Source organism: Marmota marmota, unplaced genomic scaffold, assembly GCF_001458135.2.
Source record: "Marmota marmota marmota unplaced genomic scaffold, marMar, whole genome shotgun sequence".
Taxonomy (NCBI): domain Eukaryota; kingdom Metazoa; phylum Chordata; class Mammalia; order Rodentia; family Sciuridae; genus Marmota; species Marmota marmota.
In genome coordinates, this window is record NW_026000164.1 from 18,151,559 (window position 1) to 18,169,808 (window position 18,250).

Sequence of the window (18,250 nt, forward strand, 5' to 3'; positions counted from 1 at the left end):
TGAATAGTACTGTTTGCTCATTAGGGAGATTATTCCAAGCAAGACAGCAGCCAGAACGCTCTAGTGCAAGCATCTGCCTGCTACTGGGAGATGATATTTATTGTTCAATCCTTCAATGGATGTAAATAAACAGCCCGGCCCAGATAATGTTCCAATAAACAAACAAGCAGCTGCCAGGAGCTCCCTGGATGGCTGACCTTTGCGGAGGCCACCCTGCTGATGTTTTAATAGCAGTCTGCCTGGCAATGCAGGGACTCACCGTGCCAGGGATGGAGATAGGTGTTACACTGACAGGTGGATGGGCAGGGGGCCAGAGGGGCTGGAGGGAAGGGGCTGGCTGCCTAGGAAGCTCCTCAGATAGAGACGGACTGGCTGGGGAAGACGAGAGGGGAAGCCCAGATACCCAGCTAGCATGTCTGTGTGTCTCTGTGAAGCTGTATGTAAGGAATGTGCAGTGCACACTCAACGCTATAATGAAGGCTCTGGCTGGGTGAGCCAGGATGATGCACAATTGTGAAGTCCTAGCGTGGCCTCACCAGGTAATATTAATTGGTAGTGAGCTGCTGTCCCCAGGCCCTGCATGCCCACCACCATCTAATTGTCCCCCCACCTCCATCTTCTCTCTAGCAATGGTACTCGGGGCAGCTGGAAGCCTCCAAGAATCTGCTCCCACAGCAACTGTGTGACTGGTTGGTCCTCACCTGTGAGCAGCTGTTAGTATTTTGACTGCCACTCAGGGTACTGGGGGACCTGCTGTGCAGGAGGCCCAGAAAGAGCGGAAATGATCAGTGAGTCTGGCAAGTGCAAGATTAGAACCAGGTCCATGCAGCTGAGTTTTCTGACTTGCTTGGCAGAGCAGGGACCTTGCTGCTGACTTGTGCATATATCCCATGAGCTTCAAAAACATGAGGATGGTGAGACATGCTGTGTTATGCTGTAGATGAAGGGTCTGTGGAAGACACCAGTGTGTTGTGGTAAAGATGGGGAGTTGGGCAAAGTTTCCACTGAGGCATCCCCAGAAAGATAGTCACCAAGTCAAATTCTTAGCCAGGTTGATTGATGAATATAGACTCAGAATACTGGGAAGAGAATGGTCTAGAACAGTGCCATCCAATATGGTGGCCAGAAGCCACATTGTAAGACCCAGTTGAGATGTCGTACATGTAAAGCACACGCCAGGTTTTAATGATTTAATATGAGAAAAAGAAAGTAAAATATCCCATTGATAATTTTACACTTGTATATTTGTATACTTGTTAACATCATATTTAGGGCACAACAGGTTAGACAAGATAATTGTGAGAATTAATTTTACCCATCTCTTTTTCTACTAGAAAATTTCAAATGACATATGTGACCCACATTTGTGGCTCACATATACATATACTGCTCTAGAACATTCCACTAGTCTCAAGCAAGACCTAGAGAGGCACCATTCCCTGCCACGGAGACCATATTTAGCCATTCAGGTCTCTCCATTCACACTCCCTTCTCAGGACAGTGCTGAAGAAAGACTTTCCCCTTCTAACACTCTTGTTCCTATTTTCACTGTTTCTCTCCTATCAGAATGTTACTACCACTAATTTTGTTACTTCTGATGGGTCACTCTTCTTAGTGGGAGATTTTTGACTACTAAGGTAGCTTTTGAGTAAATCCAATGTTACCCACTATATGTCTTATTGGTAAAGCTCCCTCAGGTGCCATATTGGTGGCCCTTTGTTATATGGTGTATGGATACTCCCTGCCCCTGCCCACAGGCCTTACTTGGGGCTGGGCACATCATACCTATTGACTCCCAGTCAGTCAGCCAGGGCTCCTGGAGAGAACAAACAGAGGTCTTTGATCAACTCTCTGTCATAGAGTTTGTCACCAGGCCTCATGGGTATGAAGCCAGGCATTCAACAAATGCATGGCAGATGATAAATGAGTGTGTGGTGTGTCATTCTGTTAAGGGGCTTGCAGGGTTGGGATGTGGCTACCCGCTGGGTATCAACTTTGGAAATTTACAACATCTTCAAAACACACATATTTACATTCATAACCCACAATTGGTCTCTTTGTTTTTTCTACCTTCAAAAAAATAATCAATTTCTGCTTTAATCTTTTCTCATTGCTTAGGTGATCCACACATCTCAACTATGTTGTGTCAAATAACAGACATTTGTTTAGGCTGCTGCCTCACAGCCTTTGGGGGTGGCCTCCCCATTCTTGACTGAAACACGGACATTAGTTAATGGTCTCCTTCCACCTCTACTCTCAACTTTTTATTTCTGGTCTGGGCTGTTGTCCTAGCCTGGAGCATGTTGCTGCCTTCTGAGGCGCAGACCAAATGTGATATTGGAAGTGAACTTGGCCAGGATGATGATTCCATTGGTCTGTTTGTCCCTGAAATCCCATCAGAATATTGCCTAATATTTTGTTGACTCCCTGGGAATAAAAGGAATAGAAAATAATGATACTGAAGTCCCTTTCCTTGATCCTGTGTCTTATCTTGATTATATCTAGCATCTCAGAGCCCATCAAAATGCTGGAAGATTGTGGTTATTTTTCACTTACTAGTAACTATTTATTGAGCACCAATTATGTCTTAGGAAATGTGACAGGCATGACATCTGCCCCATGAGACCCACAGTTCCAGGACTATCTATCTGCTCCTGTGTCAACTCCTTCTTGACGATCAGCCCCATCCAGGGTGGACAACTTTCTATAGTTTATGTGCATTGTTGGGCTTCAAAGCTCAAAATCCTCTGCAATTTTTTTTTCTCTCTCCTCTAGACCATTTTATAAAAAGTATTCAGTAAGACAATAGTGTTGGGAGAGTGCTCAGCTCTACCTCTCCACACAGAAATGTGTCTTTCCTGTCTCAATTGTTTCTCTTTCCTTGGCCAAAGTGCCCCAAGTCCCATAGAGACTCATTATTTTTAAATACCTGTTCATGTGGAACCTTGTCAAAGGCTTTTGGAGCATCTAAATAGCTAAGAGCCAAAGCTGAGCTAGCAAATGGGAGAACTGGGTTCTAGTCCTGTCTGATACTGGTTTACTATTGAAGTTCGGGCAAGAACAATTCCTATCTCCGTTGCTTCATCAGTAAAATGAGAAGGTTTATGCCGGCAGTCAACATCATAAAAATTTCATAACCATCAGATGAGACAGTGTTATTTATGAATTTGCAAAGTATAAAACAAAAAATATAAGGGCTCATTATTTTGAAAATTTACAACAGCATCTTCATTCATATGCATGTTCCTCTCCCAAAAGAACTGCACTCGATAAAGACTTGGTTCCTCCTCCACCCCTCAGAGTGATGTTTGTTTAACATCAACCACTTTGACTGCTTGAGAGGATGCAGATTTACATAACCAATAGGACCTGGTTCAGGACGTGTGTTGGCGTATCCTGTAAACTCACAGATGCTGAAATCAAATGGAACTTGGTGTGGATCCGGGATTGCCTTTCACTAGATGTGTGACCTTGGACGGGTCATTTCACCGCTCTTGTGCCTTACCTGCAATGGGGTGATATTCGTGCTCACTTTAGGAACTTGTGAGATGTAAATGCCTGACTCTTAGTAGCCATTCTTTTTTTTTAAGAGAGAGAGAGAGAGAGAATTTTTGACATTTATTTTTTTTTTAGTTATCGGCGGACACAACATCCCGTCTGTATGCGGTGCTGAGAATCGAACCCAGGCCGCGCGCATGCCAGGAGAGCACGCTACCGCTTGAGCCACATCCCTAGCCCTCGTAGTAGCCATTTAATAAAGAACAATTCTTGTCCTTTATCCATCTACGGGCCCCAAAGCCTGCAGCTTGTCCATTCTACCTGAATTTTAGGATTGCCCATCAAACGTTCAGCAGATTACACAATAAACTCCTTTTTCCCATGTCCTTATGAGATTCTTTCAGGCAATGGACAAATGAAACTTTCCCTTCTGTTCTGTGGAAAGCTGTGGATGGGGGAGGGGGAGGAGAAACACCTTCCTGATTGTTTTCACCCTCTGGCGGAGGGTGGATGGTGGGGAGCCAGTAGGCCAGGCTGTGAAAACTCACCCCATGGGTGTCTCTGTTCCTTCTCTCGCCCACCCTTCTGTCCCTGCCCCCGGTCACTAACTTCCTCTAATGTCCACTATATCCAGTACTTTCACCTCACCTGAGGGAGCAGGGAAGTTGGAACCAAATGATAAGAAGACCACTCAGGCACTGAATCTCATTTACTTTGGGGATCAGACCAAGGGCGCTGGATGGGGCTTAGTTCCGCCAGCATTCCCTATGGGAGCCCAATCCTGCTGGCGGCCAAGGGGACTGGAGAGCAGCCAGGCACTCAGTATCACTCTCTGCTCCCACCCCAGGGCACCTCCCAGCTGGGGCTGAAGCTTGACTGGGCCAGGGGCCAAGGTCATCACCACACGGTCAGACTTGGGTGGTAATCCCAATTGGTTTTGCACGAACTCTCATTTCATTCAGATTAAGAAAGGTCCTGGCTGGTGTGGACATCTGGTGGCTTGGGAATGGACACAGAGAGAGGACTCTGGGAATCCAAGGCATTTTGATTTTCAGGGCTAAATCTCTCTTCAATTCTTTTTCCGGTTTTCGTTGCTATTATTTTCATGAGCTTAATCTGAAATTAGCAAAGTCTTAAGCTTATTCATTTATTTGTTCATTTTTAAAATAAATATTTGTCAAGCACGAGAGTTTGAGCATCAATATTAGGGGTGACTAGTGAACGTCTCTGGAATTGAAGAGACCAGAAGCAGATCCTGACCTTAGCCCCCCGCCTTTGGATGGCCCCACCGGGACCTACCTTGAACTACCCTCTGCCCCAGGAACAAGGCCTCTCTTGTAAACAGGGACTTCACAGTCAGACCTGGGTTCTAATTCCACCTACAGATTTCATAGCTCTAGGCAACTGTTTAATGTACCTGGGTCTCATTTTCTGTATACAATATCAATTTATCAGCTAAGATTTTGATGTGATATTAAGCTTTTGTATTGATTTAGGAATAAACAATAAGGAAATATTTTAAGAAACAACCAAGTTCAGACAATGGGCAGGCTTTGGAGTTATTTGGATTCTGGGGGTCAGGACATTATCAAGGGCCAATGTGTTTTCCCATCTCTGTGTCTGACATTCCCTGGTTCCAAAAGTCTCTTCTGATCACCACCTGTTGATGGGTTGAGTCAATTTTCTCTCCATCACTGTGGTGAGAGAGTGAGATTAAGCTGATTTGTTTCTGCTCATCAAGAACAACTCTCGGAAGCAGAGAGTAGGTTCAGTCCCGCCCAGAAGGTGGGAGAAGGTGGTTCAGATGTGTCAGGGGCTGTGTAAGCCATGACAAATGAGCACTAAGCACACAGGATTGAGGGGATCATATCAATAAGGGATATGTACAAAGCCACCTCTTAGCACCTGATATCTAGGGAGCTTAAAAATAATGCTGAAAAGGAAAAACAAAGAAAAACCAATCAACCAAATCCTGGAACAAACTAGAGTCAAACATGTAAACCAACCGCCTCAGCGATCAGAGGCTGGTGAACTCTGCAGAAAGAACCATCGGACTTTTGGGTAACTGTGACCAGTTGTCATCGATGTGCCCCCCCCCCCAATAACTTATTATCCTTGATCACAGGAGGGATTAAAAGTTACATATTAATATTTTTAAATGAAAGTGCATAATGCGAATTTCAGGGATACAATGTTTTCTTTGGTTTTATTATTGAAAGCTCTAAAATTATGCCAGGGGTAACTTACAGAGTCTTAGAGCCTCAAGTTCCGTGATCCCCTCGGCCTCATCTAACCACGCTCTTGGTACTGTTTGTTCCCAATGAACGTGGGAGGTGTTAGCTGGGCAGGTCATATCAGATCTGGGCACTCAGGCTCAGGATGAATCTGGAGACCTGGCCAACACCCAGGGCCAGGTGAGCATTGTGTCTGGAGGGGAAGCCCATGTCTTTTCTAGATTTGTTCTTGGTGATGGAGTGTGTGTGTGTGGGGGGGGGGGAGTCTCTTCTGTGTTTATCCATGTGGCCCAAGCAGTTCTCAGAAGGATTTGTGGTGGCTGGAGAATGACCTCCCATTAAGTATTCCTAGAAGGACAACTCTAGGAATGCTAAACTCATGCAGGATTTTCCTGCAATCCCTATGTCCCATTCCCTCTAGCAGGATTCAGAACCTAACATCTATTCCAAAACCTGACGTATAAGCCAGTGGTTTCAATGGCCAAAAAGAGGCTACCTGATGTGAAAGTCTGGTTCCCCTCCAGACCATAGCAATGAGATCCAGGTACCAGTTTCAAAGAATTAGCCAACATCCTTACACCAAAATGGTTCTCTACTACCAAGTGTAGTGGATACTACTGCCTTTTGGACGCAGGATGATACTCTGATCTGAGGCAGCCTCAACGCTGAGCTGTTCGCCCAGTCCCCAGACCACCCCACCCCATACCAGCCCATCCTTTATTTCCCAAAACCAGCAAGGGCTCTAAGACTTCAGCCCAAGGCACAAGGAACAGGAGAGAACAAGACCAGGTTCTTGCTGAAGCCCAGCTAGGTCTCTCCCCTCCCCTTCTCTGGGACATGCCCTTCAGGATGCCACAATGGGCTTGGCTTTGGCCTCTGAGCTCTGTGGTGGCAGAGCTCACTGACTGTCCTTTGGCTGTTGGAAGGTCTCTGGACTGAAGCTGGGCTGTGGGCAGTAATGGTGCCTGTACTCATATTGGTTTTGCTCTTTTTCTTCCTGCAGATCCGGGTGGATGGGCCCAGGGGCAATGCCCTGCAGTACGAGACAGTGCAGGTGGTAGAACCTGGCCCGGTCCTCCGTGACATGGCCTTCTCCAAGGATCATGAGCAACTCTACATCATGTCAGAAAGGCAGGTAAGGCTCTTTGGGCTCTGCTTGACATTTGTCTTGCCACTAAGTACCAGCCTGTGGCTCAGTGGAAACCCACAGGAACCAGCAGCAGAAAGGTGACTTGATTTATTTGGGTCAATGTGTATCCTTTCCATACACTGCCTGGGGACTGAAGCAGGTGTGCAATAACAGGGAATAAAACATTTGAAATATCAAAATATCCAGGAGTCTAGAAGAAATCTACTGACTTCAAAATAATGGTGTGTAAAAGTTCAAGGCCGACATTTACTCTCCTTTGAAGAAACCTGGTATCGATGCCCATGTTCTTGGTCCACATTTCCCTGGAGGATGATCTCCTACCAAAGTCGCCTCCCTTGATCCTGAAGGCCTGAGATGGGTAATGATTTATTGCCATAAGAGCCGAGTTAGAGAAGCACACAGAGGAAGGAAGTTTACAAAAACCAGAGTGTGTGCTGAAAGGACGAGATGCAGTGTGTGCTCTGAGCCTTCGTGTGTGCCACTGACCCCCTGTGGAACCTCCAGAAGATTCCATGAAACCAAACCAAGAACAGATAGGGCACAGAGATTATTGTTGGCGGAAGCTGAGCAGGAAGTAGAAAGGTGGGGCTTTGTTCTGAGACTCAGTTGAGCACTGTCTTTCTCAGGGGTCCCTGCGCTCAGACCAGGAGTTGGGTCTGTAGCAGGTGGAGGAAGAGATTTCCTCTGGAAATACCATATAATTGAGGATATTTCCCGGGGTCCCCTAATTCATGCACGATTATTTCACCCCACAATACTCAACCCACCCCAGGCGTGGATCGGCACTGCCATACCTCTGCCCCGTCTTCTCTGGTGAATGGGCCATCCCTGGGCGTTGTCCTTCCAGCCCATGAATATGGATGTGTTGGCTCTGAGGGGCAGAGGCAGCAGCCCTGGGAGACAGATCTCCCTCTGATTCATCTTCATTAGCGTGGCCTGAACTCTCTGGAGGACCTTGCTGACAGAGTCTGGATTGTCCTGCCTGTCCCCTCTCTGCAGAGCAGGGGAGATGAATTCCACATTATGCCACCCACAGGACTTGTGCATTATGCCTGGGCAGCCCACAGCAGCTCCACCCTCCCCAAGAGCACGATGACATCTTCTCTCGGTGTGGGGCTCCCAGTCTCCCAGCGTCAGCCACACAGGGACCCATTGTGGTGCTCTTGTGGAAGCTGCCATGGCTTGGGAATGGGAGTGGGGGTGTCTGAGATGGAGTCAGCCACTGCAGATGAGACTCTCCCTTTGTCCCCATGCCTTAGTTTTGAAAATGAGATTCCCACTCCCCACTCCTTACCTGCCTCCAAGGCCCTAGGAGCTGAGGGGAAGCATCTTTCCTTGGTGGAATGAATCCTTCAGAAAAGACCCGAGATCGCCCAAGCACTGAACATTTCAGGATTTCTTGCCGACCTGAGACTTAAAATATGGAAGGACTTCCAAAAGACGGGAAATATAAACTGGTGATATAATTGTCCGCTGCCTCTGACAGCCCCACCTGTCCTTGCCTGCCTTTGTTCTCAGCCAGCTCCTCCTCCTCCTTGGTGGTCTGGTCAGTATCCACTCAGGCTTGGCAGTGAGGCATGGTGGGAGCTCTGGGCTTTGGAATATTGGAGAGAAAAGGGAGGCGGGAACGTAGAGGGCCAGGGCGTTCATTCCTTCTAAAGCTGCTTCTTACAGAGGTGAGGATGGCAAATTGTGATCCCAAGGCCTCATCGTTGGGGCCAGTACTGGTGTCCACTGGGTTTGCAGATTCACTGGTTACATGCACTGGTCTTGGCATCAGAATATCTGAGCATGAGTCTACCATTCACTAAGCTCTACCACTTGCTAAGTAAGGTCTTGGGTGTCTCGAAGAGTCAGCATCCTCTACTGTCATGTGAAGGTACCAATCATACCAGGCAGTGTTGTTCCAGGAATCAAGTGAGATAATACTTATAATAAGCTGAGAACCAAGGCCCGCCCGGAGTAAGTGCTTGATGACTGGAGAGGCTCTTGTGTTTGTGACACTGCAATAGGATTTTCCAGACACTGACAGTGTTTGGAGCCAAGCAGAGGCTGCACCAAGGTTCTGGACAATCCGTAGCTTGGGAAGGGCCCATGCAGGGCCGAGAGTGGAGTATTTTGCCCTGGGAGTGGGGCACACAGGAGTCCAGGTCAAGGCTGAGGCAGGAAGGGAGCAGAGATCCAAGTCCAGTAGAAGGCACATCAAGAACCCAGGCTGCTTCCCTGATTGGGCGTGCCGAGTAGAGCTGGGGGCAAGAGCAGCGTGGTGAGCATGCCCAGGGACTTGCCAGAGCCAGTGCGTCAAGACTAATTCCAGCCTCCATTAGCCTGTGGGCCAGCCTCGACCGTGATGGGTCAGTACCCTTGGCAGGCCACTGCATGTGCATGGCAATGGGGCACCTCCTGGAAAGCACCTCCCTTCTCACCAGGGCATGGTGACCTCATCCTTCCACCCTTCACTCCACCACGTTCTTGAGTGGGCTCCTCCCGGCCCGTCGTTGGACACCTCTGCAGCAGCTTTTCTCTGACCACTCTGCTCTGACTCCCCTGTCTCTCCACCCCCAGACCCTCAGCAGCCTGAGGACAGTCCTGCATCCTGCCTGCTGAAACCTCACCTAACAGACCCTGACCCTTTTTGAATGAACAATAACCCCCCCCCCCGTGTTGTCATTGAACCAGAACTGAAAAGGAAAGGGACCAAAATATGTATCTGTTATTTATGTGAATTTCCAAGTTCAAGCCCAAATAATTTAAAGACTATTCAATAAAATAAATAAGTAGACTAATAAGTAAAAAAAAAAAAGAAAACAGCTCCATAACTTCAGGTGACTTCAGATGATCATTAGTTTGCCACAGATTAGGCTACTTAACAAACAGAAATTCATTTTCTTACAATTCAGCAGGTTGGAAATCCAAGGTCAAGGTGTCAGTGGGTTTGGTTCTTTTGAGGTCTCTCTCCTTGGCTCACAGATGGCTGGCCACCTTCTTGCTGTGTCCTCATGTGTATGTCCTCTGTATGTTCATGTCCCTATTGACCCTCTTTGTCTCCTAATCTCCTCTTCCTATAAGAAGACTCATCAGATTAGATGAGGGCCCCTCCTTAAAAGTCTCATTTTAACTGAAGTACCCCTTTAAAGAGGAGGTAAACAGAGGACATGCCAAGCTGCCTGGGGCGGGGCTTCAACAGGGAGATTTGGTGTTGGGGTTCGTAATTTAGCTTATAGCATTACCATCAAGACTTTTGCCTTGCCTATTTTTAAAATTTTTTATTTGTTTTAATTGGTTATACATGACAGTAGAATCCATTTATGCACTTTGATACATCATACATAGATGGGATATAATCTCTCATTTTTCTGAGTGTACATGTTGCAGAATCCTATTGGTCACATACTCACATATATACATACAGTAATAATGTCTGTTCATTCTACTATCTTTCCTATCTCCACCTCCCTTCCATTCCCCTCCCATCACTTCCCTCTACCTAATCTAAGATAATGCTGTTATTTCCTAGTGCCCCACGTCTTATTGTGAATTAGCATCTACATATTAGAGAAAACATTTGGCTTTTGGTTTTGTGGGACTGGCTTATTTTGCTTGGCATGATATTCTCCAACTCTATCTATTTACCTGCAAATGCCATAATTTTACTCTTCTTTAAAACTGAGTAATATTCCATTGAGTACATATACCCCATTTTCTTTATCCATTCATCTATTGAGGGATACCTAGGTTAGTTCCATAGTCTAGCTATTGTTATTTGAGCTGCTATAAACATTGATGTGGCTGCATCACTATTTTTAAGGATGCCGATTATAAGACCTTTGGGTATAAACCAAGGTGTGGGATAGCTGGGTCAAATGGTGGTTCCATTCCCAGCAATGTGTGAGTGGACCTTTTTCACCACATCCTCGCCAACATTTATTGTGGCCTATATTCTTGATGATTGGCATTCTGAACAGGAGTGAGATAAAATCTTAGAGTGGTTTTGATTTGCATTTTTTTCTAATTGCTAGGCATTACTAAGAGGAAAGTTTATTGCATTGGGTACATTCATTAAAAGAATAAAAAGTTAACAAATAAATGACCTAATACTACATCTCAAAACCCTAGAAAAAGAAGAACAAATCAATATCAAAAGCAGCAGAAGACAGAAAATAATTAAAATCAGAGCTGAAACTATGAAATTGAAACAAAAGAAACAATTGAAAAAATTGACAAAATAAAAAGTTGGTTCTTTGAAAAAATAAATAAAATAGATAACCCACTGGCTCTGCTAATGAAGAGAAAAAGAGAGAAAACTCAAATTGTAAAAGTACAAGATGAAGAAGGAAATATCATACAATGGACACGTCTGAAATACCGAAGATAATTAGAAACTATTTTGAAAATTTATACTCGAAAAAAATAGAAAATATCAAAGACTTTGACAAATTTCTAGAGATATATGACCTACCCAAACTGAATGAGGAGGTCATATATGATTTAAACAGATCAATTTCAAGTAATAAAATAGAAAATGCCATCAAAAGCCTACAAACCAAGAAAAGCCTAGGACCAGATGGATTCTCAGCTGAGTTCTACAAGACTTTCAAAGAAGAATTAATACCAATTTCAAAGTATTCCATGAAATAGAAAAGGAGGAAATCCTTCCAAATTCATTCTATGAGGCTAATATCACCCTGATTCCAAAACCAGACAAAGACACATCAAAGAAAGAAAACTTCAGACTAATATCTCTAATGAAAATAGATGTGAAAATTCTCAATAAAATTCTGGCAAATCTCATACAAAAATATATCAAAAAGATAGTGTACCGCAATCAAGTGGGATTCATCCCAGGGATGCAGCATTGGTTCAATATATGGAAATCAATTAATGTAATTTATCATATTAATAGACTTAAAAACAAGAATCATATGATCATCTCAATAGAGGCAGAAAAAGTATTTGGCATAATACGGCACACCTTCATGTTCAAAACACTAGAAAAACTAGGGATAGCAGGAACATACCTCAACATTGTAAAGCTATATATGCTAAACCCAAGGCCAGCTTCATTCTAAATGGAGAAAAATTGAAAGCATTCCTGCTAAAAACTGGCACAAGGATGCCCTCTTTCACCACTTCTATTCAACATTATCCTTGAAACTCTATCCAGAGAATTTAGACAAAAGAAAGAATTTAAAGGGATACAAATAGTAAAGAAGAACTCAAACTATCACTATTTGCTGATGACATGATCCTATACCAAGAAGATCCAAAAAATTCCACCAGAAAACTTCTAGAACTAATAAATGAATTCAGCAAAGTAGCAGGATACAAAATCAACACCCATAAAATCAAACACATTTCTATACATCAGCGATGTATCCACTGAAAGAGAAATTAGGGGACCTACTCCATTCACAATAGTCTCAAAAACAACAACAACAACAACAATAACAACAAAAAGCCCTGGGAATCAATCTAACAAAAGAGGTGAAAGACCTCCACAATGAAAACTACAGAACACTAAAGAAAGAAGTTGAAGAAAACCTCAGAAGATGGAAAGACCTCCCATGCTCCTGGAGAGGCAGAATTAATATTGTCAAAATGGCCATACTACCAAAAGTGTTACTCAGATTTAATGCAATTCCTATTAAAATCCCAATGACATTCTTCATAGAAATAGAAAAAGCAATCATGAAATTCATTTGTAAAAATAAGAGACCCAGAATAGCTAAAGCAAAGCAAAGTGAAGCAGGTGTCATCACCATATCAGACCTTAAACTATACTACAGAGCTATGGTAACAAAAATGGCATGGTATTGGCACCAAAATAGACTTGTAGACCAATGGTACAGAATAGAGGACACAGAGACAAACCCACGTAAATAGGTCATCTCATACTAGACAAGGGTGTCAAAAACATTCACTCAAGAAAAGATAGCCTCTTCAACAAATGAGGCTGGCAAAATTGGAAATCCATATGTAGCAAAATGAAATTAAACCTTGTCCTATTTTTCTAACATATTTTTTATTTAAATAAATTTACTATTTGAAATTAAACAGACTACTTTGTTTCTTAAGTAGTAATGTACATCTGAGTTGCTAGCTATATATAACAAGCCTGACATTTCTACAAGTCAAATTATTACAATTTTTGGAAATCCTCATCCATGTGTTGCTTTGGGCACTACTGATATAGTGGCTCTGAGTTGGGTTTTGGCATCTGAAGAGCTGGATTTCAAGCCTTGACCTATCCTCTACTGGCTGAGTGACCTTCAACTTCCCTGAGTCTTAGTTTTATCATTTGTAAAATGAGAATAATAGTGATGATCTGCTTCATTTATGGAGCCCAAATAACACAAGAACAATATCTGGTAGCCTTCAGATTATTATTTTTTCTTGATGTAAGGTAAAGACCTAAATATTCCTGAAGGATGTGAATCAATGATGTGGCATGCCAACGGATGAGCCCTGGGGTCAGCACATTTTTTCTATAAAGGGTCAGATAGTGAATTGTTGGGGCTTCTGGACCACATATCCTCTGACGCAATGTGCAACTTTGCTATTGTAACTTAAAGCTGCCACAGACAGCGCCTGAACAGATGGGTACAGCCATATGCAATAAAGCTGTAAAACAGGTGGTGGGCAGTGGCTTTCCAACCGCTGCATCAAGCCCACAATGAAAGCCTGTTGACAAAAGGCCTTGACTTGGATCCTTTGGTGGAGTTACTGTATGCAGAGCACTCGGGGAAGGGCAGGGAGCGAAGCCTCTCACCTGCTAGAATCCAAGCTCAGAGAGATGCCTTTCTTCACACTGTTGCTCCTAAGCTCCACTCCTCCTTGGATTTCCTGTTACTTCTTCCTCTGCTTCATCTTAGTCTCCTTTTCTGGTCCCGCCTCCTCTTCACGGTGTCACTCAGTTCCCTGATTTTAGCACCACAGAAGTGCTCCATCTCAGGTCCCTGTGTCCTGTCCTGTCTTGCCGTCTCCACTGTACGTACATCCCACAGGTCTCCAACTGCACACATCCAAGGCCCAGTTCTTAGTCTTCTTCCCAACACTCTGCCCCTCGACTCAGCCCTGTCACGGATGATAGCAACAATGTCATTCAAGCTAAAGCCTTACCAGCAGTTTGGCTGGCTAAGTAATAATAATTTGATAATACTATTTATCCCTCGCCTCACATCCACTGTGTCCAAAAACTCTATTGGCTTTAGAAAACATTTCCAGAATATGAATATTTCCCGCCACCTCACTGCTACCACCCTGAGCTGAGTCTGAATATTTGCAACAGGCTTTATAATTATTCTCTCATATCTTTCCAGTCTTTTCTCAATGCAGTAGTTAACCTTTTAAAGTTAGATCATGCCTTTCCTCTGGTCACATCCCCCCAGTGACCAAAGTGCTCCTGAAGACCCAGAAGGCCCTGTGTTTTGTCCCCAGAGATATCTGACCTTGTTATAGAGCTGAGGCCTTCCAAAAAACTGAGGCAGTGTGAGGACCCCCTCTCCAAATCCCAATTCTTTCGATAAGTCAGAAAAATTTCCGACATGTCACTCAGAGTATTAGGCATGAGTTTATTGACAGGATGAGAAAGAAAAAGGGAAACAACGGATCCTTTCATAGACAAGAGGGACTGTGGGCACTCAGTTTTATTGGGGATCCCAGAGAAGTTTCCAGAAAGTTCTACACAGGTCCAACTCTTGACGTCTGACTGACAGCAGGATAACATCAGACTTTCAAGTCCCCACTGTCATGACTTCTCTAGGTTACCTTGGCCCATGCTGATTGGTTCTAATTGGATTCTTAACCATACATTTTTACAGATTTTATGGTGAGGAGGAACTATCCTTCTCTCTCAGAGTTTCAGGATCTGATCACAAAAGTCTTCTGCTTCGGCGTAACTTGGGTTCCTCTTATCAACATTATTTGGGGATGCATTTCCCCTTCTGTGAACAGGTAGTTTGCTGAGAAATGTGACATATCCTGACCACTGAGGCAAGGCTCAGGACTGTAGGTAAATGACTTCTTGGGAAAGAAAGCTTTAAGGTGAGGGTGGGGGTCGGACGGTCAGCACAGTGGACCCAGTTTATAGGATTATTCCCTTAACCTTGTATTCCCGCCATTCACATATCTGTCCCCTCCCGACACTATCACCTCTTAGTTTGTTCTTCAGGCGCACTCTGCAGAGTTGGGGTGGGGGCCAGTGCTCTGGACGCAGAGAGGCCCTGTGTGACAGTTCTCCTCCATGTCAGGCATCTTCTGCCTTAGACCTTTGCTGTGGTTGCTCCCTGGCCTGGAGCTCTCTCCAGATAGCTACAAGGATGACTGTCCCAAGTCTACTTACTAGGGGCCTCCCCTGAGCACCGAGGGAACTTGCCCTCCACCCAGATCTGACAGCTACCAACCCCTCCGTGACTCTGTTTTTATTCATGGTAGTATGTTTCTTATTTGCTAGATTGTTTGTTTATACATTTCTTTTGCATATTTCATGTTTTCCTCATTTAGAATATAAGCTCTATGAGAGCAGAAATTTTGTTAATTTAAGTCTTTTTAGTTCACTTATGTATCACAGACCCCGAGAACAGTGTCTGACACATAATCACTTGAAACACACATGCTGCATGGATGGATGGATGGATGAGCAGACTGGTGTGAGCTCAAGAGAGCTGTGGGCCTTGGGCCTCTTGTTTCAGTTCTGCTGCTCTGGCCACTACTGTAGCTGGGCACTAACACTGGCCATTAAGTACTTGGGCACCTGCACTCCCAGATCTCTGTGGAAGGGCAGACTCTTGCTCCTAAACATGGTGGAGTGGCAATCTGAATTATGACCCAAGAGACCCACATTAGAGCAGAGGACACATTTCCTGGCTGTTGTGTGAGAGGGAGCCGGATGGCAGAGAACGCTTTGCTTCCTCCACCTCCTCTTTTAGACCTTTTGGGATTTGCAGCAGGGCAGTGGCCCTGAGGACTTTCTGGGCCTGGTGTTGTATCTAATGGGGAACTTGGAGGGAAACAACCCAGAGGCAGGTGGAGGGGTGGAGAGAGCGTGAGAGAGAGTCAGGGCTGAGGCCTGTGCTCAGGGTGAGTCCTCACTGAGCTCTCCTACCATCCTGTTTCCCTCTACCCCGTGCTGTGACTTGGAGCCACTCTTGTGAGTTCATTTCCTGACCTGTCTCCTGGTTCCCCTGCGCAGCACACAGGCCTGCGTTCTGTCCCTGGATCTACCGAGCCTCTCCTCTCCTGGCAAACCGCTCTCTGGTCTCACCCTGCAGCGGCTCTCCCTCAGGCCTGCAGCTCCGGCTCAACTATCCATCCCCAGAGAGGCCTCTGCTAATGGCCCTACCTGAAGCCTCCCTGCCCTGGCTTCCTGGTTCCTTCCTTTCACATCATTTCACTTCTTCCGTCTGGTGCCAGGAAACTTGGAAAGTCGCCTGTGAGCTCATTGTCCGTGTCTCTGCACTAGCATGGAAGTCCCTAGGGTGTCGGGGGTGGGGGGCAACTTCTCTCTCTTGCTCACTCCTAAAAGAGGACCTTGCCCAGAGCAGTGGGCCTTGTCCCCCCCTGAGGAGGACCAGCCGTTTGTCAGGAGCCCTCTGCTGTCAGGAGCCTCCTACTAGAATATGCTGCTGAAGACTTAGAGACGGCAGGACTCTGGGTCTGGTGAAGAACCGTGGATCTTTGATTCTGCCAGCCTCTCAGAAGCTTTAGGTTGTCACCTTTGGAAGTGACGAATTGTCCCCTTCACCAGGTGTAGGCAGCCAGGACAGGACGCCCTCTCCTCCAAGTGCTCTCATCCCTTCTTGTTCCCAGGTTCCTTATGGACGGTGACACCAGCCTCCACCACCCGCTCGGTTTATCTCATTCCACACGAGGGGAGGGAGATCTTGACAACCAGGGGGATGATTTCCATTGCCTTTTAGTGGTTGTGAAGTGTTCAATGAACCCCTAGTTGAAGAAGGTTCCAGGGCACCTCCCCACTGCTATTTGAAACTCTTCTCTGGCTCCAGACGTCCTCCCCTGCATGCACTGAAGAGGCCAGCTCTCGGCACCAGGAAGGAAGCAGGGATGGTGGAGGGGAGGAGGCCAATCGTATGACTAGCCGAGGTGGGTGGAGTGTGCGAGTAGGTATGTGTGTGAACAGGTGTATGTCATGCAAACAATACTGCCTACTTGCTGGCTCTGTGACTCCAGACAATTTAGTTACTAAGCCCTTGGTGCCTTACTCATCCTAAGCCCAACAAACATTTACTGAGCACCTATTAGGAGTCAGGTGCTCTTCCAGATCCTAGGGCCTCCATGCAGAACAAGGCAGACAAAGTCCCTGTCCTCAGACAGCTCACTCTCTGCACAGAGGGTGGACGGGCGAAGGAGGAAATGACCTTATCTCAGGTCATGGTGAATACGATGGAAATTGAAACAGGCCCTGAAGGAATAAGGTGATGTCCTTGAACTCCTCCAAAGAAGGGACTTGTGAGCAAAGGGCAGAAGTGACATAACTGACTGTCAGGGAAAGATTGGTCCAGGCTGAAGGGACAGCAAGCAAGTGAGATAGGGTACGACCAGGGTATGTCAGGATGTACAAGGGCTGCTGCAGGGTGGAGGGTGATGCCCTGCAGAGAGGCCTGCTCTGGTCACACAGGGCCTCATTTGTATCTATAAAATGGGGATAGAGTGCACAGGAGCGACCTCCTGGGCTGGCAGCAAGATCAAATGAGATAGTACACCTGGAAAGTGTTCAGCAAGGCGTCTGATAGTGAGAGAAGATGGAGCCCGCGTTAGCTCTTCTCTCAGTTATTTGCAAATTGGGCGATTCTGTGGCCAGGTATCATTTCTGCTCCATGGACCCGTGAATTCCTCTCTATTCTTGCTCAGCAAGTACTGCTTTCTACGACACTTTTTCTTGGACTGTATGAGTGCATGCTGCTAGGTGTCAATGTCATTTTGTCATAATATACCTGTCTCGGTGTCGTGTCAGGTTTCTGTCTTTGGGCTTTCTTCTGCACACTCCCTGGTGTCTCTGGTGTGCGTGGGAGCACAGACTCACACATGCACGTGTGTACCTTCCGATGTCTGTCCCCGTCCGTGTGTCAGCCTCCTTCCTGCCGTGCGGGTGTGTGCCTGGGTGGTGTGTACTCACTCCAATCCCGGGAACGCCCGGGGATGTCTGTACACACTGAACCCACGGGGATGAAAACCTGCCAACCAATGGGAGGGACGTGAGAGGAGAGGTCAGCGCGGCAGATCCACGAGGAGAGGAGGTGACAGAGTTAGACATCCCGGGGCCCTGGAGCGACCCCCACAGGAGGAGAAGCAGCTGTCCCCTAGACAAGGCGAGTGTCTTCTTTGACAGGCCCCAGAGAAAGTGGCAGAC

The 18,250-nt window shown here is 45.9% G+C and overlaps 1 protein-coding gene across 4 annotated transcripts in view; it reads left to right on the top strand.

Moving 5' to 3' along the window:
- Positions 1–18,250, top strand: part of Plxna4 (plexin A4) — a 427,134-nt gene that overhangs the window by 262,856 nt on the left and 146,028 nt on the right. For all 4 annotated transcript variants that reach the window (XM_048786917.1, XM_048786920.1, XM_048786919.1 and 1 more), the window contains one exon: positions 6,736–6,867. In XM_048786917.1, the coding sequence (XP_048642874.1) occupies positions 6,736–6,867 (132 nt within the window). The remainder of the gene's footprint in view (positions 1–6,735; positions 6,868–18,250) is intronic.